Raw genomic sequence first — 27,732 nt, 5'->3', positions numbered from 1 at the left:
TCCCTGTCAGACACGGTCCCTCCGTGCTCTTCCATCATCCCTCTCTCTCCATTTCCTCAGACAGCAGTATCAGTGGGTAACATCTCCCTACACCACTGCCGCCTGTCTGTTCGTGATAGCGACTACGGCAGTCATCTCCACGGAGGCGAGCGATGTGCTGCCAGCCACTCCGCCAGAGCCAGACAAGCCCGTATCAGCGTCTGCTGCAGACGCGTTGGAGCATCAATTAATGGCCGTTTAAAAGTGGCAAAAAAAATGCATTTGATATACTTCAGCTTAATTAATACAATTTTGCAGGGCTAATTAATCAATTTGAGACCGGTCCCTCGTGCGAAGATGTCCAGATTATGTTGTCTGGAAGGAAACCGTACGGAATATCAGAGAAGAAGATGAATTACAAGTATGGACATGAGAGTTGCACGTTTGTTCTATCAATGCCTATGACCACAGGAGAGCAAGCATGAGCAAAGAAGAAGAAGAAGTCAGGAAGAAAATAGCCCGAAAAGGATGGCACAATCAAAAACAAAAAAAAAGGAGAGAGATACACAGTTGTGTTTACACTTTAGTCTACAACCTAGAGACTATAAAGGCTAAGAACTGAAACAGGGTTGGGGATTGATTGGGACTTGAACTACATGCTTTGTGCACTTGTAGTTCTGTTTATACTGAGCCAGTGAATGAGGCTGCAGAGTCCTGGCAGGCAAGCAGAGAGAGCTACAGATAGTAATTGGGAGGGCTATGCTGGGAAAGAAACAGAGGACTTAAGATGGGATGAAGGGGGGGAAAGGAGGGCGGTGGGGGTAGTAGATGATAAGTGCTGAGATGTGATGAAAATAAGCCTGCAGGAAAACAACCCCAGGGACAGTGACCAATGACAAGCTCCCTTTCCTTTTTTTTCTCCATCTGATAATAGACATACCTGTGTGCCTTCATGTGTATAGCTCATGAATGCGCATGTATGGAGCTTTTTTATGAACCATAGACATCAATACATGGAAGCAGACACCACACTTCCTCTAATAGCTCACGTTTCAGTTTCCCTCTATTCACTATTTCATTTTTTACTAAGCCTCATTAATTAGCCACAAAATTACTATAATAAATTACCTGTACATGAGCTGTACTGCTTAGACAAAGTAGCAGATGGGACTTACCAGGCACAAGGTGACCATCTTGCGATTCATCTTAAACAGCAGGAGGACGTAAAACAGACCTTTCTAAGCAGATGATATTATAATTTAAGAGGCATACAGTCACACCATAGTATTGTTTTGTCATCAATTCAAAGTGAGGGATGATTTGCTGCTTTGGATCATTCAACTGGTATCTTTGCAACTTAATAAAGACACACTGGAACACTGCCAGAGCGATGTTCACCACCCCTCACTCGTCACTGCTCTTGCACCATGCCTTGGCCTCCTGCCCCTGGCCTCCCCCACAGCTTAGCTAAGACCCCATGTTATTGGCTAAACACAGCCAGCTGCAGCCAGTTAACTGTCTAATCTCGCATCAATCGATTTCCCCAAACAAGGAGAGGTGGAGAAGTGAAACGAAAGTCGTGGAGCGGGGGTGAAAACACAGTGGAGTGTGAGAATAAATGAGAGGGCAGCGGTGAGGGAGGAACCTGCAAAAGCAGGTTGCAGCCTGAGTTTCCAGCACCACCGGGCTTGTGTGTGTGTGTGTGTGTGTGTGTGTGTGTGTGTATGTCTGTTGGTGCATGAGTACGACAGTCTCTTGGTCGAGGCCATAAAAAAGGATACTGATCGAAGACAACACACAGAAAACAGAAAGGTGGATGGACAGGCTGCGGTAGCAGTATACAGATATTGGTACAGATTTTACTGACTGACTGCTGCCGAACACACTCTTTGCTGCGTGTGTGTGTGTATACATGTGATTCTCTCACTCCCTCACGGACAATTAAATAGGAACATTTTCAAAATGAGAAACATATGGAGCCTTTTAATTGGCCAATTTCTCTTGCCAACGTGTGTGGCTTTTTTCATTCGAAAAACCAATGAAAAGGAAAAAAAAAAAAAAAAAGAGCTATCTATTCAGACATGCATATTGCAGCACAAAGTGTTGCACAAATTGTCATTGTCCTTCCGCAAAAAGAGAAAAACAGCCCTTCTGTTCCCTGGATTAATAGCACCATTACACAGAATCCATGTTCAGTATACCGCACTGTACTTCTGGATCCTGTCAGTGGGATACATACTTCTTGGTGTCAGGACTTTAGTGAGTTTGTATTTCTGTGGGAATATCTGTTTTGCCAAGCAGGTAATGGCCCACGCCGAGGTACATGACTGGATGAGGCTGCAGTGAGAAATTTACCATAGCAACTCCTGTCCTATTCCTTCCGTCAATATGTATAATCTTGGCTTTCTTGCCTCCCCTGACCCTGCACTAATCATGTGAGGTGGCTGGGGTAGGGAGGACTGCAACAACCCATATCTGGGGAGTTATTGTTCTACACATGTCATGTGTAATCTGCCCGACCCACAGCGCTTAGAATGATTATTCATATTTAATCACCACACTACGAAGCTACATCTGCTGCCGTTCACTAAGTCATTTTCCATGTTCCATTATCAAAGTTTCAGAGACGGGTGCTCAGGGAAGGGGGACTAAATGGAGAGGCTGAAGAAGTTGGGCTTATAAAAACATAATGGGCTTGTCTGCTTTGATAAACTGAGGATGTGTATAGAATGCACACTGGCTCACACCCTCACACTCACACACACACACACACACACACACACACACACACACACACACACACATTAAATGAGAAAAGTGCAGAGAACAAAGTAGCCAAGAACAAGTTCAGATTGTGAGTGTTCAGGCAAGTCAGGAGCTCAATCGCTGATACAAATAACGTCAGCACCGAAAAAGAAAAAAAAACAGATTGATAGTCATTTGATTAAAATGTGTCTGGCTCTCGCGGCAACGTTCATTCCTCATGCAGTCAAATTTGCCGTTGAGGTCTCACCTTGTTCCAAAGGTGGTGGTTTCACGCCTGTAGCCTTCAACTTGAGGGCTTCTTTTGCAGACATATCGCAGCAGGAGCCTTTGTTGGTATCCTGGTCGCTGTCAGCCTGGTCACTGTCACCATGACCACTGTCTCTGAGGCTCGCTCGCTCTGGGTCTTTGAATGTCGAACTACTATACACATGAACCACAAAAAAAAAACATGGGAGAGAAAAAAGAACATTAGTACTCTGTTTGGAAGAGAATTTCTCTCGGCCTTTTTTACCCTCAGAGAAACTTTAGACACAACATGAAACATTGATGAGCGTCCCTGAATGCTTAAGTAAAAAAAAAATATATATATATATTATAATAGGATTTAGAATGCAATGAAATGCTTCAAAAAATACTGTACCAGCAGTACTATATGCTAAAGGAGACTAAAGATGAAACTAAAAAAGCTGAGCATGTTGTGTGTGATTATATTTGATGTATTATAGAAAATACTGTTAGCGAACAATTTTAAACCTCCCTGCTATGACACAAAACTATTAATTGTCAGTTTAGTTACTGTTGCTATAGTACTGTGTTGGACTATAGGAGAAAATAAAACAACGATCTGAGATGTAGTGATTGTTATAGATCCCAACTCTTACCTTTGAACAAACTGTTGTCTACTACCCATATAATTAGGCTCAGTGGGGAAATTGTCCGTCTGTGGGGAAGGAAGAGAGAGAGAAATAAGGTATGTAGCAGACTCTAAAAGGAATGAGTGCTGCTGTGAAACAAGATCTCCCAGTGACAAATGATTAATTGTGCAGAGAAAAAAAAGAGTTAGGGGACAGAGTAGGGGCAATACAATACTGGGAATGTGAGCTCCATATTGTTTAGGTTTGAGCATTTCATTAACCACATAAAGCAGGCTAATTAGCCTGTCTAGAGTAAACCACAGAGCTGAACATCAAATCTGGCAGACATAATCAATAACTGCTTTGATTGATTGAGCATGGAAAACGTGTCAGCTAAACATCTACTAACATTACATCACTATTTGTACAGAAATTAAAATGCAATTTGCTAGTTCCTTACACGACATTACTGTGAGAATCTGTTGATTCTGAGCCACAACACTATATTTTTTTTGCTCCAGAAACTGAGAAATTGTTTGAGGAACTGGGGCCTTGTATGTGTTGAACCATGTGGTGTTAGTTCAATATGGGGCTACATACACAGGGGGCTTCATGCTATGTTGTTCGATAGAAAAAACACACATACTGTATATGCTTGTGCACACGTGTACACAGAAAGAGACACTAAGACAGTAATGTCCAACACATACATTCACACAAAGAAACCGTATAGCATGTATGACAAAATACATCACTATAATGGAATGCTGGTACAAAGCCTATACTACGTAAACTGCACAAACACAGCTCAATCTTCAGCACAGTATGCAGCAGTGCATCACAAACTGTATCAATCACATTGGCACTGGAATGTACTGTCTCTCTCAAAATACAGAGGGTTTTTAATCATGTCAATTGATCGAAAAGGTCACAGAGATCCCAGTTTCTTCCTGGCATTTACAGAAGTGCCTGTCAACCTAACTAATAATGAAAACAACTAATGTAAAAGCAATCATGTGTATAGACTTTGCTGTAAACCACAAAGAACTTTTGTAGAAAGAAAGTAATGTTTGTCTTTTGTTCAAATGATTCCAGGAATATTTCAAAGTCCCTGTTGAGTAGAGATCGCGTGGGCGATATGGAGAAAAATCAAATATCACGATATGTTTGACCAAATACCTCGATATTGATATTGCAACGATATTGTAGGGTTGACATTTGGTGCTTTTACAAAATATTTACAGAATGAGATTTTTGATAGATAATCATCAGTCATGTGAACATAATGACTAAGTGGGTAAAGGCAACTAATAGAACAGCTAGACGAGTCTACTAGTTCAGAAAATTACACATGCATGTGAACCACGGATTAATTACACAGTTTAACGTTAACCATCACAGTGTGAAATAAAGTTTTACTGACAATCGTTATCCGCCAATATTTAGTAAAATATGCGACCAGGACATCAGCATTCATGCTTTTCTAGTCGTCAATCTCTGATAATGTTTCATTATAAACAATTCGTGTTTACGTTTATCGGAGGAGAGCCAACGATGGCAGCACCACTAATGTCAACGAACAAAGGTTCTGTTCAGTTACATTATGATGCGTTCCGGCTCTGTTTAGTGAACATTTGTATCGGGGCAAAGGCAAATTATAACATTATCCTGATGTGTTCACATGTCATTTCGTAAAACGTACTATAACAAAGTAAAAGGATAACATTTTGAATTTGTGATGGTTTACACTGACTTCAGAGATGTTGGCAAAAAAAAAAACGAGTTTGGATCCTTGTAGACCAGCTGCTATAATCAAACAACAAAGAGATCTGTATCTGCCAATATGGATTATCAATGATCGGCAATTAGTATTGGTGGCAAAATAACGTGATCGGGGATCTCTAAAAGTTATATTTGCCCCCTTTTTTCTTTTGTGCTGATCCGACCTGTGACTCTGATCCGTGATACTTACTGTAGTACAGCCTTTAAGAAAAACAAAAAGGCAGGAAAAGACAACACATGCCATATTACATTACCAAGATATCCAAAATCGAAGACGATATCTCGTCTCAAATGACGATATCGATATAATATTGATATATTACCCAGCCCTAATAGGAAAGGTGAAAACAATTGGCTTCCTGAATTGATGGCAGTAAAATGTCATGTTTAGTGAGTAATGTGTCCCTGAGCCAAGCTTTTTCACATGCACAGCTTGACTCAGTCAATAGAGTATTTCAATGTCATCCGTGCTCTGCGGTGGGTCAGTATGAAAGAGTGTGTGAAGGTTAGACATGGCACCTCAGTACTTTGACCTTCCATGCTTTTGCCAACCCCTTTATCACTATCTAAACACTCTATTCCAACTCAGCCTTCACCAAGATTAAAAAAAAAATACACCCACTGACTATATCAAAGGCTGGAATCTGACCACGGAGAAAGAGAAGAATGGATGTTCGAAATTGTTTGGCATTGAAATGATAACAGCCTTTCTCAAAAAGGGGAAATGGAAGTCTTTATAATAATGTGCCCCTTCTGTACTTGTATGACCAGGGACTCGTCCTTGGACACACTTTTCAATCAACTCAGCACTGTTGGCAAGGAATGAAAGAACATTAGCAGAAAAAAAGGTTTGATTGTGACAGGATTTAATTTATTTTCCGCAGCTGTACACATAGAGCAAATATCAAAATGATATAATGTACACAAACTAAAAACGTTCTATTTTTTTACCCACCGTAGTGGGTAGTGATGAACTAAATTTCAAATGGCAATGGTCTACTGTACTTTGATAGTGTTAAATTAATATACACCTCTATATCCTGTAGCATGGTATTCACAGCTGTAGTTCTTTTCTTACCAAAAGAGGAAAAAAAAGTAAAGCAGCATGTGCTCTACATCCATCTACCGCCCACCAGCTCTACAAGCCAATAAAAAGCACATTACGCCACTTCATAGAAACCTCTTTCCTGCCAATTAGAGTCCAGGCTGATCTTAAGCCTCCATCTCTTCCTTTCTGTCTATAACTGCCCAGCCCTTTGACTACAATGGGCCACTTTCCAATTAATGGATCGATAATGGCCAGTATGCGCTGCTTTGTACTTAGCCAGTCAGAGCCAACAATGAATACAGGATAATTTGAGAGGGGAATGATATGTACATCCTGGCTAGATATCCAGTAGTTTTGATATTAATATCAGACACTGAATTATACAGTACATAAATTCATTTTGCATCGCAAGTATCATTGAGTATTTCATGTTGCATGCTTGCACTACTGGCCTTCTAATTTCCCCTTGTGGGACTTGTTGAAATGAACTGAACAGAATTAAACCAGAGTGAAATGAATTGAGCTGAATTAAACTGACCTAAATTGAATGGACTTGAACTGTGGAATCTGTGTTTTTGGCCTCCGAGGCTTTAGAGTCTGACTTGCATATGGACCGACAATATGAGACTTTGACCTTAGAGCTTCAGAGAAGCACGGGACCTATTCATCACAAGATGAGTCCAGCAGTTCGGGGTCAATGCACTTTGTGTAGATATCAGCAGAGGTCAGTTTCATTGGTAGTGTGGATGAAAAGTGCAAACGCCTGTTGTTGAATTGTAGGCCAAATGAATGATATGTTGTGTTTAAGTCCACGCAGCAAGGCCACAAAGGTCAGAGAGATACTGAGTACAATGAGGCTGAGTAAGTGTAAAAAGCTGCACTCTATTCTGTATTCCCATTGAGGCCCTAAGACTGACCGGGCAGACAGAAGCCCGATTGAGACAAATGGGAAGAGCATATCGGAGTGCTATTCTACTCTCACGCCTTGCTGGTGCATTTTGGGGCATTGGCCGTTTCTACGAGGCTATGTTTGTGTGTATCTGCTTGTGTGTTATGTGTACATGTGTGTTCGATATTTATTAGGTATGGGTTGTGAAAGAGGACAAATTGCAGCGTCTCTTTCACACATCATTGGACAGCTCTCTTTTATTCACAAGAACAAGAGCACACCCCCTCCCTCTACTTACTCTGCTAGGCATGATATATGCATTTGTCATTTACGGTCTTCCAAAAACACACATAGCACCACTCACTCCGTGTCGGAAGGTGTGAGCCGTTCCAAATCCACCATAACCTTGTCAGTAAGCCAAAGAGATCTGGACTGCAGTTTTTAATTTGATAAACTATGTCTCTGTTGTGTTTGTGTGTGCAATGTTACCACCAATGGAGCTCTAGATTATTCCTCTTGGAAAACTGTTAAAGTAGCTCAGCAACAGCCAAATGGGAAGGGTGGGTAAAGGATAAAACAAAGCGACATTGAGCTTAAATGGAAAGAAATGCCACCAGTGAAGTGGGATGCCGCATGAGCAGGAAATAAGAAAACAGAAAAAAAGGTGAGCAAAACGGCAAACAGAGGATTATAAAGGAAGTAAGGGAAAAGGGGTGGAGAAACTAGACAATAATTAGACTGCATTGATTGCCTAGTGGCTGAGTAGCAATTATAAGTGATCAAATCTAATTAGCTGGTCCTATACATCTTCCTGGAGATAACAGACCAATCAATCAATGGGCTTAAGTGAACTTAAAGCCATCACAGTCTACTGCCTGCTAAATATCCTCCACTATCTTCCAAATAACTTACAAGAGGTCAGGTCCAAATGAATTCCTGAGAAGTAAGGAAGTGCCACTGATGCCGGTAAATGGAGACGAGACAGATTTCAGTCACGGTGAGGTCTTATCAGTCCAGATGGACACCGTGCTAATGATTCTGGACGGTACTTAAATCGTAAACGAGCGTTAGACTTGATTTGAAGACAAGTTTGGATTTCAAGGCGACATTGGATGATTTGGGAATTGTTTAATATTTATGTAATTGAAGTATTTTATAATGCCTTTATCATATTCATATGAGGAGGAAGTGGTTTGTCTGAGGGAAAAGAACATCCCTTGTTGTCAATGAGATGGTGTACTGCACTTTGACTTATGTGTCATCCACCAAAAATATAAAAAAATGTATTTGTCTCAAAAAGTCTGATTTATTTAGAGGATAAATATAAATGGCTAATATTGGATAATTTGTATTTGAACCACATCATTCGCACACTATTTGCAAATTATCCTGCAAAGAAAGATGTGGTAAGACAGGTACAAAAAGTGCAACCTGTGCTCCAATTCGTTCAAAAAATGTCCACCGACAAATAACAAATTAAAAAGAAAAATTAACTTTTTACAAGGTTCCCTGATGAGCTGTGTTGTGGACAAAGGTACAAATGGTAGTTAAACCGGCATCTCCCAAGTGTGACCAAGTGCAGCTATATAAATGGAACTGAGCATGCATGCTCTGGATAAAGTTAAGAAAAAGACTATAAAAGATTTGGTTTTGCAGTCCAGAGAATTTACCAGCAAAGGATCACACCTTTGCTGGCTTTGTCTATTGGGTTACTCAACTGAACCATACAGCTTTCTATTTTTTAGTTCTCTTAGTTTCAGCTGGAGATCTTAGACCCATCCATTTATTTTACTTTGAGAGCAGGATTTATGGCCCATAGGCCGATATTTAGTGTTTTCTTCAATGAATTAAAAGAAATTCTGTGTTTTGTTTTCCTAGCTGTACGGAAAAACATACTGGAACCTGACCCTGAAACCTGCGTATTCAACTGGTATTTTATGTTGAGTTACAGCCCTCGTTAATGGAACATTTTGAGATAAAGAATTAATCATCTCCTGTTGCTTGGTATCTATAAAGCCCAGTGGTTGCCTTGACTGACTTCAAATGCTCTTCACTGGTCTCACCACAACAGAAGATGAAAAAGCCCTTGCCGCAGGGTTTTGTGCAGAATGATTGGCTACAGTGTACACCTGCATACGTTTTGTTGATTTTCCTCTACACCACAATGTTTGTCACAGGATGGCTGGTAACCATAACTGTCACATGAATGAGTGAGCTGACACTCCATGTGACTGATGGCCCTAAATGGACTTAATACATGTACAATGTCTGGCATTATGAAAAGGTTGCTTTTTATTTTTAATAGATAGGACACTATCTACCATGGAATATTTCAGAAATGTCTGCAGGAAAGGAAGAACGTACCTCAGTAAGGCAAGAGATCATGCTGAGGAATTAGTGCCAGTGTAATAATAACATATCACTGCAGACTGTACCAGACTGCATCGATTATTTGTCCCATCCCTGGTGATAAGTCATTTAAAGTATCTCTCTTAGTGTCAGGTCTCTCTCCTCTCCTCCCCATCTCTAATGCTGAACTAGACTTCAGTACCACAAATCTAAATACCACTCAAGCTGAATAAAGAAGCCCCCATCCACACATGCGTTAGACTTGCCACTGAGTTGACATATTGTGACAGTTTATTGTAGAAGTACTATGGGCTGTTTGTAAGAATTGCCGGCTTATTATGAAGCAGTCAGCTCTAATCCAACTTCATAGTCTCATCTTGTTAATCATTTTGCAAAGATTCATAGCCACATTCTTTTCATTTTGCTATGTTCATTTGGTTAGGAATGAGGTTATTGTTTCCCTTTATTAAATAGGGCTAAGTAGCACTTTGGAGGCTTTTACAGACAGTTGTATAAAAAGCATGACCTCTAACTTGCGTATTCACTGCTCAACAGCAAAGACACAATATTCATAATTAATATGGACCCACTCACAATGATTGCCTATTATTTTGCCTGACCATACAGTGTCATTACAGATGTCTATTAGCAGCCTAGTGGAAAGCATCAAGTTGTCTTTGTGGCACAACTATTCTGTTTTTTCATCACCCTCAGTCTCAAAATAGCCACTTCATATAGTGAGAAAAAGGCACACAAATGAAATAGTTGACATTCTAACCACACACTCGGTAGGGGACTGAAATCCTCGATAGGTGAAATACAAAAGAGAAAAGACAGAAAAAGGGATGCACAGGGCAGGGGGAGAGCTGAGGTGGTTGTGCTTGCCTCTTTTCATCAAGAGAGACGAGACACTATACTTCAAAGCTGATTTCTTTCAACCTGTGCGGTTACTGCTACTTTAGTATTCCTTTTTAAGGAAGACCCAGAGCAAGCATAGTTATAATTTTCTCTTTTTGTCTACAAATGACTACTTTGGTCAAATTTCTAAGGTAGTTACATTATGTACAAGTGGGATAGCTAGAGTTGCCTTTAAAGTACCAGTGTGTTAGATTTAGTGGCATCTAGTGGTGAAGTTGCAAATTGCAGCCAACTGAATACCCCTCCTTTTCCAAAGGTGTCGGGGAACTACGGTGGCCTTCAGTTAACGTAAAAAAAAACGGGAAAGGCCCTCGCTAGAGCACAGTGTTTGGTTTGTCCGTTCTGGGCTACAGTAGAAACCTGGCGGTGCAACATGGCTATATGACTATGACTCTATGGAAGGGACCCACTCGCTATGTATTTAGACGGCTCAAACAAGTTAATTCTTAGTATTAAGTAATGATCCACTGATGAAAACATAGTTATGAATATTATATTCAGTCTCTACCAGTAAGGCCCCCTAAATCCTGCACACTGTTCCTTAAACAGCTATGAAAGAGTCTGTCTGTGTGGGTTTTTGGGGGGTTTGCAAAAAGAACTACATTTATCTTTTGTAATAATGTGTCATTGTGTCGGAGAGGAGAGCTGGTCAACAAAGCGTTGTTAAAATGCAAAACAAGATGCAAACCTCATGAGAGTGTGCATATCCTTGAACATGTTTTTCTCTCTCACTTACACAGTCCACACACACACACACACACACACATAGCTTTACAGGTGCTGGATATCATACAGTCTAGCCTATTTCATGATGCATGAGGAATCAAATGACGGGCTGAACTGAATCCTGCATAAACACAATGGCTCAGAAGGCTTGTCTTAATAAGCATAAACTAAAACAGCATAATCGGTTTAGGACAAATTATAAAAAATATATAGTAATCCGTTTTTCTGACTCACATCCATGTAATTGATTTATTAATGGACTGATTAAGCTATTATTGAATGTATCATCCTTATCTAACTAAAAAAGGACGACATTATCCATAGAGCGTTATGATGTTGACCAACATCCCCTCGGGTAAAGATTACAATAAGCTGCGACATTGGAAACACACAGGCTCTATAGTACAGCACGCTGGCCAACTGAATCTTTTTCATTCTTTTTTGCTAAATTGGAAGTAAACAAAACCAATTTGACTGTGACCCTTTTTACAATGAACCTGTGGTTAGAAATCAAATAAACTGAATTCAAGTGTTTCAGTCGAGGAACCCGAACCTTTGTGACAGAATACGTATAAGACCCATTGTTTTTAACCAGAACAAACGTATTTTCAGCTGGATAGAGAGAGGATTCAAATGATCTAATGGGTATATGCTACAATCCCCCAATCTATGTCAACAATTATACAGTTTCACTGTCTTTGTGTCATCCAGAGGTTAGGGTGTTTGTTTTAAGGCTGCTCTATTGTCCGATATACAGCAGTTTTGGATTTGCAACAAGTAATAGGGATGTGGTGCTCGTGTCTTCGTGACCTTTACTTTGCCAATCTCCACCAGTTCTAAATATATCTAAATAAGGGGTGACAGTGGAAAACAGGTCAATGATGCCATATCTCCCAGTAATGAAGAGGTTCTGTGTTGTAAATTACAGCTTTATAAACAGATTATCTCTTGGCATGTTTCTCCATCAAAAACAAAAATAAACAATATTTTCAGATCTTGCTTTTTAAATAAGAAAGGAAAATAATAAAGAGTAATAATTTTCACCGGCAGGACACAATGGAGAACAGCACACATGTATATTTAATGACATGAATTAACTGGTGTCTGGGACTGTGTGTATGTGTGTTACTCCTGAGCCATTACTATGAGGTGCAGTCACATATGTATGTATGCAGTGCAATATAATGAGGCAGCCTGTTCAGGCCTTGGCAGTCAACAGTACACCAGACAAAAAAAACATTAGACATAAAAAACACATTCTAAGTCACAGTGTACTAGACACAAAGAGTCTGACTGGAAGAGGTTGTGACCCCCATCTTTATCCCCCCCACTGGTCTGCAGTTGAAAAGGGCAGGAAGCACTCCTCTTTCTAATATAACTCAAGTGTTACAGGCCCAGTTCTATTTGCAATTATCTTCTGCAATATTACTTCTGTATGTCTGTAGTTCCGAGCAGCATTATCTTTTGAAAATACAACAACACTGACTATTCAGCAGTAGGTCTCAGAGAAAAAATACTTTTCTGCTCTGAAGAGAAAGGGCAACACAAGACTGCACATTTGTACTCCTATCAACGCAATCCACTTCTGTGGCAGTTTAGCCCCAGGAGTAAAAGATAAATGTGGCTTTTGGCATATATATTTATCCAAATACAAAAAAAAAACCTAACACAGCAGTTTGGTAGCTCTCTTAAAATAGCAGTATTGTTTTCCCTCACTACTTGGGAAGTTTTGTGTAGACACATATAACCAGCTGGTCTGGGTATACGCTTAGAAATAAGGGCTCTTCCTGAAGGGCTGAGGTACTACCAAGAACCATTTGCTTCTGAAGTACACTGCTTTGCTTTTCTTTTCAGGGTTCTTTGTAAGACTAATGTTTCCATTACGAACCATTTTCATTCAAAGAACCCCTTTGGAAGATAGAGATCATCAACGATTATTGAAAGCATTAGTTGTTATAGATCCTCCCCGTCGACACAGCCCGAAAAATGATGATTGTGAAGTGTGATTGTTGTGGATTGCCCTGGCCCATTAGGAGTATCATAAGGAAACCTGGGTGTGTTCTAGATGAAAGTATAACCTCTTATGCTGGGTTCTAGTTAGAATCCCCTAAAAGGGCTGCAGGTGGAACTAAAAAGGGTTATCCGATAAGAACAAGACAAAGAAACCTATATGGTTGTAGTCAACACATGTATTTCTAAAACTTTCTTATGATAATTGATAAAGGGAAAGAAAGTGAATAAGGAGTGGGAGAGAGAGGACTTTTCTTGAATTATTGTTGAATTATGCTGAAACTGTTGAAACTGTGGGGAAAGGAGTAAAAAGAAAGGAAAAGGTGCAGCATGTTAACTCGGTGTGTAAGCTACTATTCATTCAGTACTTGCTCATCGATAGTTACAACAACTTTGCTGTTAACTGAAGTCTTGAGTCAGCAATGACCTTGCTTCACCCTCATTAATCCAAAGCCAACTCAGCCCAAAAATCCAAAGCTGTTACAGAGGTAGCAGGCGCTCTGTACATTTTAAGACAGACATGCATGAATGCAAACAAACAAGCACAGATGTAGTATGCTTATTGAGCAAGAAGCCTATAACAACATTTAAAGGGAGAATGACCCTGCCTGATTCCTGTATTTTTAGCTGTGTTCCGGACATTTCTGGGGAAATATGGCAAGACGAAACACCAAGCGGACAAAACTCGTTCCAAAGCGAGAGTGAATCTGGGGTTTGCGTTCACCCACTGGTGAGCAACTTAAACCGAATTAAGGGGGCGTGTGCTTCTGGTGTTGTTGAGCTCAGGAGGAGGGACCAGCTTTTAATGTTGCGTTTACAAACCGCAACTTAAATCCTACTCATTCTGCTTTTAAAAGCAATACTCAGACATTCAGAGTGTTTGCAACCTTGCATCCTAAATAGGGAGTGCCATCAACTTGTTTTTCTGGCTGTTAAAAGCACATCTTTAACAAACTTTCATACTGATATTTTAAAGCTCTCTTATCCAGCATTTATATCAAATTTGACTACTGAAACAAGAATTTTACAATGTAGTGTTGAAACAAACAATCCATAAATGTGGTCTGGTTTGCAGGTTTATAAGACAGAAGCTGAGGGCTTGTGAACAAAAACAATAAAAGATAAAAAATGATTCCATTTGAATTGATGGAAGAAAAAAAAAGCCGTTCCGTGGATGAAAGGATTTTAGATAGTTCCCCCAAGCCCAGAACCGAGGCCAGACGCAGATATATAAACACACAAACATAGACACACAGAATGCAAGTGCACATATTGTATGTCTAATATCAATAAGGGCACAAGGGCACACACACACACACACACACACCTGGGTTCTCCCTCTGTGTCTCTCCAAGCGAACGCACACACACACACACATGGACTATGTGTAGTTTCACTTCAAGGTGACCTATCTGCTGTATATGTATGAGGTCAGAGGTATAGAGGCAAAGCAGGGGGTGGGAAAGGGAGGAATAGGAGACAGGAAGGATAGTGTCCACACACCTGGGTAAAAACTGACAGTCAAGGCTTCAGGATAATGCTCCGTTGTCAAAGTGTTGGACGCCAGTTGCACCGAGTCTCTTTTAAGTGTGTCTGTGGTGCATTAAGTATCTGTCAGAACAGCTTTAGCATTAATCAGCTAGCCCAGAGAAGAAACAACCACATGTAATCTCAAGCTCTAAACCCTGCTGACCTTCTCTTCAATGCACTGATAAACCCCCCTTCAAACCAAAGTAATTTTTAAGACACACACAGGCCCAAGCTCCGGCGCTAGTAATTTTTTCCACCCCGCTCTCCCTCCCCTGTAGTCTATCTGATTGGCTCCCCCCACAGCAGCACCCATGTCTCTCCACCTGGGAGTACATTGACTAAGCATGTCAACTTGACCTCAACGAGGACGAATTTCAGACAATGTGTGTGGGGAGAGGGGCTGTTTTACCCCATCAATCTGGAACTAGGAGAGGAGAGCAGAGCAGAGGAAGAGATTAGAAGGGAAGAAATACGAGAAGGGCAGAATACACAAGTTTCATTCATCATCTTAGCAGTGTTGAGTGTGTACAAATTGCAAGATCTGTTCAGTGTTATCATTGAGCCAATGCTTCCATCCTGGTAGTTCATTTATTAAGACTGTGCGCAGATCAATATGGCAGACATGTACACTCTGTACTGTTGACAAGATAATCTCATCGTTATGAATTTGGCTTGGGTCGTCAGTAACATGAGCAATTGCATCGCTTATCTGAGATGACAAGACCAGAGAGAAAGAAAGGGAATCCGAAAATGGGAGAGAGACAGAGCAAGAGCAGGAGGAAGCAAGGAAGAAAGCGAGCGAGCCCTAGCTCTCTTTATTTTTTACTAAACAATGCTCAGAGCGATAGATAATGAAATACAGTATTGCAGTACCAAAGAGAGGAAAAATCAATAAGGAACGGAGCAAACCAGCAATTGATCTGAATGCTAAAGGCCGCAAAAAGATTTCTCCTCTAAGACATAAACCCAGCGAGGGGCCAATTGAGTACATCTGTGTAGTACAATAGAAAAAGATGCAATCGGCCAAATATACCATTTTCATTATGCCATCAGCACTCTGAAGAGCAGACAAAGTCAAACTGGTGACAAATGTTGTGTGCCCGCCACTTAGTGGGCCTTTTGTTTAGGCAATAACATCGGAGAGTGCCGACTCATTCGCCTCCGTTGCCACAAACACATAACAGCCACTGCAGAACACAGTGGCTGTCAATTCCCCTCAGACACGCACAGGGCTTTAGACACGGGAGTCCGATTTCAAACTGCGCTACAGATAGAAGCAGGAACAGTGGAGACAGTGGGATCTCTCCTATTAGAGTGGCGGATCTTCTCACACACAAACACACAAACATACACTGGCAGGATTACATTGTTTGGGATGGCAAAGCAAACCGTTGCTTCCGGATTAGGCGACTGCAATGTATGGGGAAAGAGAAGTCCGTTTAACAGCGGCTTTGTTTTGACATGTAGTTAGGTGAAATGAGAGAAAATGAGATGGTTTTCATGGTACTGTATGACCCTCCAATCAATTAATCACATTACTGACGAAGCTGAAGAAGTGCTGAACTGTAGAAGGCAAGGACAAGGAGAGAGAGACTCGGGGAGAAAGGGATAAATCATTTCTCTTATACTAATGAGATGGAAGGTGAGAACAGATTCACATAACTCATTCTTTGAGCAGCGTGTTGTTTCTACCGCACATGCCTAGGGGGCACAGTGAAGGAAGATGTGGCGGAAATAAAAGCTCTCGCAGGTTGGACTGGCGCCAAGACACAGCAGAGTGAGTTCCAGTTTGTTTGACTTTGAAAGTGTTTGATATACAGCAAGGAGACCCAGCTGCTGGCGCTTCAAAGAATACATCGCCATGCCATGTATGCCAATGTGGCCCTCTGTGTGCTGCGCATCGCAGTGCACATTACTCTGAGGTCACTCCTACACACACACACACACACACACATTAATATATATATATATATATATATATATATATATATATATATATATAGCCCCATCTATTGCCACAGCTCCGGCACCCTGCTGCTCAAAACCTTAAGTCTAAAAGACCCCAGGAGGGATCTAACAGCCCTCAGGGGGCAGGCGGACCCCACAGGGAAGCCCATTCCAATCTGAGAGAACCAGCGAGACCGGTGCTTCAGAGCACAGCTGGAGCACAGGTGCGTGTGTGTGCGCGTGCACGTACATGAGCGCGCGCACAGACATGGCAGCTGAATCTTAGATTCCTCTACTGTGAAGGTTATGTTTTGTTCTCTTGTTTTTGTGACCTCTGTTGATGCTAGGTTGGCTCCTTGTGCCTGAGTTGTTTGAGCACAATGCCAGCAGCACCAAGGTAAATGCTTCAAAATGTACCGGGGGCCATGCACAGAATTTTTGGCACAATCGTCTTTTTCCTCTACAGAAATGCTGTGTGTATTGGAGGAATTTATATGAAAGAGAAAACAGTAAAAGGATTGGGTATACAATGCACAGATTCAACTAATGTAGGCGTGCACTTGAAATGCAACAGTATCAGCGGGGTCACGAAAACAAGAAAACACTGTCACACAAACAGACACAAATGACTGGCAAAGTACACAAGTCAGGCTCCAGAGAGCCGTGTTAGAACACAATAGAAAAGTAATTACTAAGTCTGATAGGACTTGATCTGAAACCACTTTAAATGCCAGTCCGTCTATGGAAGCTAAAGTATGCCTAACAATGGCACTTGCTACTCAACTAAATGACATGACAGCATGACATGATATTTTGAAGCTCTGGTGCCAGTGAATTATTGCAAGTTGTAATCATCCACTTCCTAGCGATCACAAACAGACTCATGCACACGCAAACGCACAATAACTCGAGAGCGAAGGTCCAATGACAATATAGTATTGTGCCCGTGTCATCTCCAATAGGCTGCTTCTTATTGAATGAAGCAAATTGGTTTAATGTGTCCGGCCAATCTGGATAGTATCACAGAGGTCCACTTCTCATATCCTGTCTCTTTTACTACACTTGGGAAAAAAAAAAAAAAAAAAAAAAAAAAAAAAAAAATCGCTTTGTTTCCCTGCATTGCCAGATAGGGAAGTCTGTTAAAATAATGAAATTATGCCGCAGAGATAAGTGCTGTTTCCAAATGAATGCACAACAGCTGGCTGAAAGGACCTCTAGTAGCTGGGCAATAAGACCATTGTAATGTATACATACATGATTGCGTTCAGTTTATCAATCTATTTATTTATCTATATTTTGATCCTATTGAATTTATTTATAAGTTAAATTGGGAACTTGTGTTTAGTGGTGGGCATAGTCGTGATTATATATATATTTATATATTTAGCAGGGTTAGTAGGATTTTTGAGAACCTGCTATAAATAAAACATTCACTTCCACAGCTGCCCCCGATCTCAAACACATTTCCCCGGTACTCGTAATATGTTTCTGCAAATGAACTATTACTTGTGTAAATCTTTGAAGAATTTCCAGCCTGGCTCCGTTTAATGTTTTTCATGGAAACGGTGACCAAATAAAACATTAAAAGTGAGGTTAAAGATTACATATTAACATATCAGTGGGTTTTATTCCTACCAGAGAAGATTTCTACCGTTTTTCTTGAAAATGCCAATGTTAAGAGAGGAGAATGGTCTCCTTGACATTAGTACAGTCATCCCCACTTTCTCTCATGCATCATCAAAGTGCAAACAGACCCTGGAAAAGTACATGAATACTCAAATGCTGCTCATATTAGAAAGTAGATAGCTTCTGTTTCCCACTTACCCTGTGTACTCCCCTCCCCCCCCCCCCCCCCCCCCCCCCCCCCCCCCCCCCATGTTCACAAATGTGGAGCGAGAGACCTCTGATGTTTATCGTGACATCTTCCGCTTCCCTCTGATTTGTTAAATGTTATGATTTATTAATGAAGGAGGATGCAAATATAGCTGCTGTTTTGTGCTGCGAGTTACACTTCTGCTACAGCTTCAAGACACACTGACGCATCTGCACTGAAACAAGCCCCTCTGCAAACTCAAATAGCGCTAATAGCAGCTAATAAAGTAAACATTCATTGACAAAATGTCTATATTTTGGTTGAACAGGGGTCACTTAATTTACTGTTCACCCCCAGTGCAACATTCTGTGGTCTGACTGCGCCTCCTCTCAGTGGTTTCTATCACATGAGCTTGCGGGAGACAAAGAATGAAACTGCCTATTAATAATTCAGAATTTCAGCATGTAGTGTTATGTACAGTAGCAACAGATTTATTTGTGGAAATTTGAAGATACACCCTAAGGCAAGTTGATAATTCTAATTTTTTTATGTACTGGCATGCTCAACTAAAACAAATCTGGCCTCGTGGCTCAGGAGAGCTCAACTGGGGGACAAAAGTTCACAAATTACTAATTCCTATAAATAACTGTTGAGACTGATTTTGCTGAGCTGCTCAATCCTGTGAGCAAGCGGGCTTCAGTGCATACAGGTTTACCAAACTCATTCGATAGAAAGCTCTAGAGGAAAGCAGTTATCTAAAGATGAAGGGAGAGGGAGAGAAATGAAATAAAGAGCGCTTTCCTATTCATTGCCTCAGTGGCCACTGAAGTGTGGGAGCAATTTCAATACAATATACAGCGGAGGCTTTGATAAGACTTGTCATTGGAATCCTTAAAAACAACCCAAGCCCGGTTACATGTGCGCGCGTGTGTGTGTGTGTGTGTGTGTCTGTGTGTGTGTGTGTGTGTGTGTGTGTCTTGGAGGAAGGGTGTTTCAAGGTTCGGACAAATGCAAGATTGTCCCGCTCATAAAAGAGAGGGGCTCTGTCACGGAGCCTGCCAGCTAAAGGCTTAAATCACATGCCTGGAATACACAATGACATTACATCCACACACACACACACACACACACACACACACACACACACACACACACAATCTCCCTAAATTATGCAGAGTATGACCATTCCTGGAAGCACCCATTTTCAACATCTGCTCCAGCTACATTGTTGGCATGCACATGCTCAACCTAAACAGATCAAAAGGAGTGAACATTTTATCTCTCAGATTGTATACGCACCACTTAAATCATCAAGGTCACGCCTCTTAACTGCTTTTTTCGGCATTCTTTAAAGTCACTCAATATGATATGGCATATATTTTCAGAACGCCATCAAAGACCTTGGTTTGTTATCAATTGTTACAAGACAAATCCGCCTTGCTTTTCTAATTCATATGTAGAAATGTGTGCACATTCTACATATCAAGGATTTACATGTCAGCTTCAGTAATTGTCATTAAAAATCTTTCGAACGAAATAGTGTCATGCAGGCAAATCCAGAAATGTAGTCTATATTCCACGTATTCTTGTCTGACATTTTTCATTAGAGCAGCAGCAGCTTCCTTACCAAGTGACAATGTCAAGTCAGCAGAGACGAGAGCCCCTTTTCTCCTTGACACCCTCATCTCAATGCCACCCAACACAAGGCAGAATGCCGCCACCTAAAGGCAGCTTTTATAGCCTTTCCCCCTCTGTCTCTGTACCACTTGCACCTTATTAACACGGATGGTCTCCCACCGAGACAGGATTCAGTTTAATTAGAGTTTCGTGGTGATTCAAATTACCACACTCAAAACTTATCAAAACAAATCAATATGATAAATTATGGGCCATTTAAAAGTAATGACACAGGAGTCTGTGAATGTTTGGTAACAATGAGGGCAGCGTCTTGAAAAAAGGTGGGAAGGAAAGCGACAGAGTAACTTATGAACCAGTCGGTGGGCTACAGCCTGGCACAGCTGCTGGAGCTAAACATAATGTGGGACAAAATCCTAAAAAGTATTCAAGACAGAGTGGGCGCAGGCTCGCTCTTTGGAGCAATTTACTGAAATCCCTTCTTCCTGAGCATTGAGGATTTTTGCAGCAGATTGGTTTTAACCTTGATTCCACACTAAGTAATTCCCTTAGCCAACGCCTTAAGCAGAATTAGGCATCATTACGTATCATCCTTCCCCTTATCCCAGGAACTCTCTTAAGAGATGAAATGAAGCTCACCACCGGGCCGGGTGCTAGCACGGTGGTGACAATGATAAGGCCAGCAGAGCTCTGCTGATATGCTCATATCATTCCCCTCTCCCAGCTCGAGACCAAGCCCAGACTGTCCGCCAGTGCACCACTATAAAACATCATTAGAGGCCAGCAGCAGTGTGCAGAGAGTCTGGGAGTTGCTGGCAGCTACAGTAGCCCCACTAGATGCAGATGAAGACAGCAGCGCTAAGGTGCCCTTGTGAGACTGACTGGGCAGGCGATATGCTCTCCCTCTTTATCCATCTCTTTATTTATTTTTCCTATTCAGCCTCTCCTCCTCGTGGCAACTGTAGTGACAGATGGGCTGAGAGGCCTTGGAATCGATGGATGGGGAATTCTGTCTTTGTTTCCTGACATTTTTCCCATAGCCACTCTCCTCTGACTCAGGTTACTTACTGTCGACACGAACAGAGAGAGGAGGCAAAAGCATGGGGGGGGGGGGGGGGAAAGTGATATGCCTCTGTTCAGATTCTGAGGAAACTTAATGCCTCAGGCCATCTCCCTCTACACGGGTTTCTGTTGAATAATACAATAGAGCACCCTGCACGCCTGATGCGTCAAGGGGTCCCTCTGTAAACAAGACACTAAGGGATGTGTTGTTGCTGCTCTTGCTTGTTTTCCCTTTGACAGTCTGACAGGCGGGTGAGAAAAGTAAGTGCACAAAATGGATGTGCAACAGCCTCACACAGCATAAGGCATCATCACTGCATTAGCAGGGAAACAGCCTGCAGAATAGGACAGCAATTAAATTGTCCCTCTGATTAGGAAGCCTTAACGGTCTTTGTTTTGACCCTTGCCCTTTGCAACTGGCTCATAATAATAGAAGCACGGCTGAGACCGTGAGTGGGAACAACAGACAGTGGCCTTCCTCCATGGTGGGAACACGTCACATCTGATCACAGTCATCGTCACATCCACATCCAGCGCAAAATGTGGGATAGAGATCACAGCAGAGAGCCTAATGGAGAGACTAATAGTTACGGTCCATTGGGATGTAACGGAAAGGAATGTCATTCTCCAATTGTGCCGAATAGTTAAAGGCCATATGCAGAACCTAATGATAATTAAAAAAACGTAGTGTTTCATATTTCTAGCAAATATAGTTGGAACATATATTTTTACATGTGAACAATAGGTAAACATCAGCTGCCCATTATCCCTAGTGTAACATACCACTGTCTTAAGCAGGCCTTAATCCTTGTCTGACACGACAGACTTTTAATGGGCTTAAGGCTAAAGACACAGAAGTCATCACGTTAGAGGCTTAGACAGCCAAGTACTCCACACAAAGACACGTAAAGTAGCTGTGAAAATAGGTACAATCTGCTAATCTCTGGGATTAAAAAAAAATCGGCAGAATTAACCAGGAGGAGCTCTAGACTTCGATGATGAAATGAGTTTGAATGGTGGCTTCATACAGTAAACACGCATCTGTCACTGTTTGTGTTTATACGAGTATGCCAGCAGGTTGTACTGCCGTCTCTATGAGGTCAACAAAATATACCAAGTAGTTTAATTTTGTGGGAACATGTTTTATATTTGTTATTCTAAATGCCATTTTACGGATGGGCATTTGAAATCAGCAGTAGCTATAAATGCTGTGAAACATTGCATTGGATAACTGTTGTGCAAATCTATCTGAATATTGTATTAGTTCCTATCACATTAACATTAAATATAATTCATAAATATAATTATGTGGGCTTTTTAATGTAGTTTAAAATGGAAATGGTCCGAAAAAAAACAACTTGTACCTGATTATAACTAAGCCACAGGCTAAACTCTTTGTTCCTCAAGACTGAAACGACAGTGATTGAGTGATTAATGAAAAATTTCTACATGAAAACGGATTTCAAAAGCCTGCCGTGACATATTTCAAGCACAACTGATTTGTGTCGATGTCACTGGCTCTGTTCTATGAGAGCACCAGAATGACGGTTTAATCCTTCTAATGCTCACCCCTCCCTCCCTTCTTTTCCCTCTATGCTCTTGGGCCTCTCTGCCTGTCCTTATCTTCTTTTTCTTTCATTTTACAAAACAGGGGGCAAATGTTGACATAGAAAATGGGAGCTTTCTGAGGGTTGTGACGTGGAAATGGTGGCATAACGGTGAAGGAGAGGAGTGCAATTTATCTTACCTGTATGATGGACATGCGGTTAGTAGGTGTGTCTGTAGTGCTGGTGACTGGGCCTGTGAAGCTGGTGTGGCATCCCACGTGGCCTTGGGGCACGCTGAGGTTATTGGCAGTGGGCTTGAGGTACATAACCTCTGACCTTGGTGAGCTGAGTGGCAGGCGTGTCTGGTAGTCAAAGTACATAGGAGAGGTGGCCAAGGAAGGGCTGCTTACCACGTTCATCACATTCATGGCATCCCGCTCCTCCACTTCGCTCTGCACCAGCATGATGTCGTTCTTGTTAATCTTCTTCTTCTTGCCTTTCCCGAGCTGAGGGTGCGAGTACTCTGCAATGCGACAATTGTAGGTACGGATCTCCTTGTTTTCTCGCTTGCACTTGATTGCTATGGTCACCATGGCTGCCAGAAGCATGATGGATATGATGCTTAGAGTTACAATAAGAGGAAGGGACATGTCCCAGTTCTGATTGTCCTTTGTGCGAGGCAGTCCATCTGGAGGACGTCCGTTGGACGCCTTGATGAAGAGCCTGGCGGCGGCTGTGAGCGTTGGCTTGCCATGGTCAGATACTCGGATGATCAGCTCCACAATGGGGTTCACATCATCCCAGAATGGGTGGGCTGTTCGCACCTCCCCGGTCACTGGATCAATCTCAAAGAGGTGCTCCTCATTACCATCAGAGATCTCATATGTGAGCCTCCCACTCTCGCCATAGTCATTATCCACCGCCCTCACTGTGGTGACAATGTAGCCAACACCAACGTTGCGCGGCACATGGATTTCAGCGGTGTCGTTTAGGAGCAGGGGCAGAACTATAACGGGGATGTTGTCATTGACATCCAGAACACTGATGCGTACTGTAGCGTTGCTCTCCAGGTGTGGAGATCCTGCATCTCTAGCAAGAACCTTAAAGTCAAAATATTTGATTTGCTCATAGTTAAAAGATCTCACTGCATAGATGGCTCCATTAGCAGCATTCACATTAACATAGGTGTTGACATCACCCCCACTCACATTAGAGTTGACTATGCTGTAGTACACTGTGCCGTTCTGACCGAGGTCTGGGTCATGTGCCAGAACTGAACCGAGGTACTCCCCAGGGATGTTGTTCTCAGGTATTTGAAGAAGGTAAACGGACTTGGTAAAGCGAGGAACGTTGTCATTCTCATCCAGAATCTTTACAGTGAAGGACTTTGTGGAGTTTAGAGGAGGAATGCCGTTGTCTTTTGCCACAATAGTGACATTGAACTCATCCTGCACCTCTCTGTCCAACGGTCTGTCTGTCACCACAGTATAGATGTTTTCATAATTCTCCTCAAGTTTAAAAGGGACATTACCCAGTACTCTGCACTGAAGCTGCCCATTCCTGCCTGAGTCCTTGTCTGTGACACGGACCAGAGCAATGACAGTGGCTGGAAGTGCTGCCTCGCTGATGGCTCCCTGTCTCACAGACACAAAGCCTATAGACGGCCAGTTATCATTCCTGTCCAGCACTTTAACAGTGACTTTACAATGGCCTGGGATTGGATTGGGACCTAGATCCTTTGCCTGGACGTCAATCTCAATAACTGGGCTCTCTTCGTAGTCGATTTCACCTTGAATCTTTATGACCCCTGTTCTGGAATCTATGGAAAAGAGCTCCCGGATTCTCTCAGGGGCATAGCCACTAAAAGAATAGACTACTTGTCCATTGTTGCCCTCATCAGGATCAGTGGCGTTTAAATCGATCACCACTTTACCTGGAGGTGAATTTTCAGGAATTTCCACAATATACGAGGGCTGATCAAACATAGGGCTGTTATCATTGGAATCAATAACTTTAACATTTATCTGCATGGTACCTGACCGAGGATATTCCCCCCCATCTGTGGCTGACAAAATAAGGGTGTGATGGTTTCGTTCTTCTCGGTCCAATGGCCGTTGAATAACTAATTCTGGGAATTTAGTCCCGTCCCCACGGGACTTTACCTCCAAGGAAAAGAGATTGTAGTCATCGCGTGTTATTTGATAGGTTTTCAGGCCGTTCTCCCCTGCATCTGGGTCATGGGCGCTGGTCAGGGGAAAGCGTGTCCCTGGCACTGCGTTTTCAGAAATCTCAATATCAATCTGATCCGAGGGGAAGATGGGTGAGTTGTCGTTAATGTCCTGAATATCTATTTTGATCATGCAGATCTCCTTGTCATTGGCAAACACCTCCATGGAGAGCTGGCACTTGTGGTTTGTCTTACACAAGATTTCCCTGTCGATGCGCTGCTTTGTGTACAGCAGTCCGCTTTGGGGGTCCACGTCGATGAAATGCGGAGCTGAGTTCTCCAGCACCCTGAAGTTGGCTTTCTTACCCTGTCCTCCCGGCCCAACCTGATCGAGTCCGAGTCTGGCATCTTTGGCAATGTTCCCAATCACTGTCCCCGGACCCTGTTCCTCCGGGACAGAGTAATTCAAGTTTTTCAATGTCAGGGCTTGAGCCCATAACAGGAGGAAAAAGAAAATAGAAAGATACATCCCCACTCCGTAAAAGCTGCTGTAATCTGTGTTGTGTTTACGCCTCCTTTGACCTGTTGATATTTTGTTCAAACTTGGTGTTTCTATTAATCGGGATCAAATAAAGAGTTCTGTTCATCATGTGAGGCCTTGGCATTTGTCTTTGTGGATTGTCTTTGCTCTGTCTCTCTCTTCCAGCAATCTGTGGTGCTGAACACCTAATTTATATTCAGCTGAGCGCCCAGACTCATCTGAGCAATAAACGCGATCCAGTCTCCAAACAGAATAGTCATTGTAAGTGTTCAGTCATGCCACCTAAGAAGGAAAACAGAAAAAAATATATATTTGTTATAATATATATATATATATATTTATATATATGTGTGTCAATTAGTCACCCAAATAAAAACACACTAAAAAAGGTACACCAACCATACTGTCAGTGAGAAATCAGATCCACCGCTGAGTCAAAAATGAAACAGTGCTCATGTGTAATTCATCTCCACAATTATGGGGGAAGCTTGTCAATTAGTTAACCTTGGGAAGACACTCGGCGCGGAAAAGATCAGGGAAATAATGCTTCCCCTTGTAGATTATTTACACCATACCATTATAGACAGGATGCAGTTTTAAAAAGCTATCTCTGATGTGCAATGCACGACCTGACCCTGTCTTGATGACGGCACATTAAGAGAATGCCGACTGAAAATGTAATAGAGCAACTTTAATAATGTGGTCACACTGCAGGCGTACGACTGAAGACGGCCTATCGCGGCGGCTATTTGAATAAGTGTGTATAAAATGAGCCTCTTACACGCATTAACAAATCCGCATAATCCGGATATTTACATTGAGCCTTGTAAAAAAAAAATCGTAAATGAGCTGCCAGCATCTCAGCACAGCCGTGTAATTCTCGCCACTGATGCCCTCCGTGTCTCTCTCTCTCTCGCTCTCTCTGCAAGATTCAACTGTCCTTGGAAGAAGCTGTTGCTTCCGCATGCACAGGGATGCGAAATAACAACCGTTTGGAAATGAGCAACAGACGGAGGGGCTTCGAGTGAAGAATCGCACAGCACATAAAGAACATAAAGGACAAAACGAAAACTTACCAAAAGAAACTGCCGCGTGCCAAATAGTCCAAAATAAAAAAAAAAAAGATATGACGTTAACTGTCAAAACCCAAAACACTCAGTTGCAGCCGGGGCTCAGGGAGAGTTTCATCCCATATAACCACTTCAGTGGGGCTGCCGCCCGTTTCCTCTTTCCCTTCGCCGTGCAGGAGGAAAAAGCGACAAGCCTCCGCTGCTGCACGCACAGGCTACAGTGCGGCGCAGTGGAAATAAAAAAAAGTGCTCCAGAAAAGTATGACTGTAATGTCAATGAGCTGAAGTCCTCTCCGCTGTCTGATTAGGATGCAGCGGCTCGCCTTCTGCCTGCAGTGAGTCACCGTTCTTCAGGAAAGGAAAACTGTACTCTATGAGGAGGAGAAGAAGAAGAAGGGGAAAAATCCAGATGTGTAGAAAGGTAGATCCAAAGTGGATATTTTAAAAAGGCGGACAGTGTTTTTCTACCCTGTCCCGAAACACCGCTGAGTGACTGACTCCCGTAGTGGCATTTTGTCCTTGTCCGCCGTCCTCCAGTCAAAGTCCTCACGGAGAGACAGCTGCTGAGGAGGTGGTCAGCAAACAGCCCCGCATTCAGGCACAAGTCTCTCTGTAGCTGTCAGAATAAAAAGGGTGATTTTCTTCAATATATACGCACAGTCGCTATTTAGTATTCCGTGCACGTAACACAGCCCTAAGCACACAGAACGCTTCCTCTCACTGACTGAAGTCCGTACACCGCATGGTGCATTAAACATTGTCGCTGCTCCTCTGGCAGCCAATGAATTTGAAGAGGTGGGATGAGAAGGAGGGATTCAAAAGCCGCTTCGGGTACAGACTACAAATGATTGGTGGCTCGCAGTTCACCGGTGGTGCATCTGTGTTTTTTCAAATATCACACTTCATTGTTGTTTACAATAAAGGGAAACCGTGCGTTGGGCAGCTTTGTCAGAGACTTAAAGGGGCCAGGCTGGAGACGTTTGAAATGTCGGTTAGGTCATTTATCCCAAACAGACAGCACGGTTTGAATTCAACGGAAATGAATTCATTTCGGTTAAACGAAATAAAGGTGTGCGTTCTCAACCTTTTAATCTGGACT

The 27,732-nt window shown here is 42.2% G+C and overlaps 1 protein-coding gene across 2 annotated transcripts in view; it reads right to left on the bottom strand.

The window, feature by feature from the left end:
* pcdh17 (protocadherin 17) overlaps nucleotides 1-27,392 on the bottom strand; it is a 55,771-nt gene extending 28,379 nt beyond the window's left edge. Inside the window, exons 1-4 of one of the 2 annotated variants that reach the window (XM_031846074.1) lie at nucleotides 26,640-27,392; nucleotides 23,266-25,845; nucleotides 3,627-3,685; nucleotides 2,993-3,165 (exon numbers count right to left, since the gene is read on the bottom strand). In XM_031846074.1, coding sequence (XP_031701934.1) covers nucleotides 2,993-3,165; nucleotides 3,627-3,685; nucleotides 23,266-25,551 — 2,518 coding nt within the window. In that variant the 5' untranslated portion in view covers nucleotides 25,552-25,845; nucleotides 26,640-27,392. Of the gene's footprint in view, nucleotides 1-2,992; nucleotides 3,166-3,626; nucleotides 3,686-23,055; nucleotides 25,846-26,639 lie in introns of both variants that reach the window. The other variant, XM_031846073.1, reaches the window with a different exon arrangement.
* Nucleotides 27,393-27,732: the final 340 nt, after the last annotated feature.

The sequence above is a fragment of the Anarrhichthys ocellatus genome, unplaced genomic scaffold, assembly GCF_004355925.1.
Source record: "Anarrhichthys ocellatus isolate YVR2014 unplaced genomic scaffold, GSC_Weel_1.0 scaffold6, whole genome shotgun sequence".
Lineage (NCBI taxonomy): Eukaryota > Metazoa > Chordata > Actinopteri > Perciformes > Anarhichadidae > Anarrhichthys > Anarrhichthys ocellatus.
This window is presented reverse-complemented; position numbering and strand designations above follow the sequence as displayed.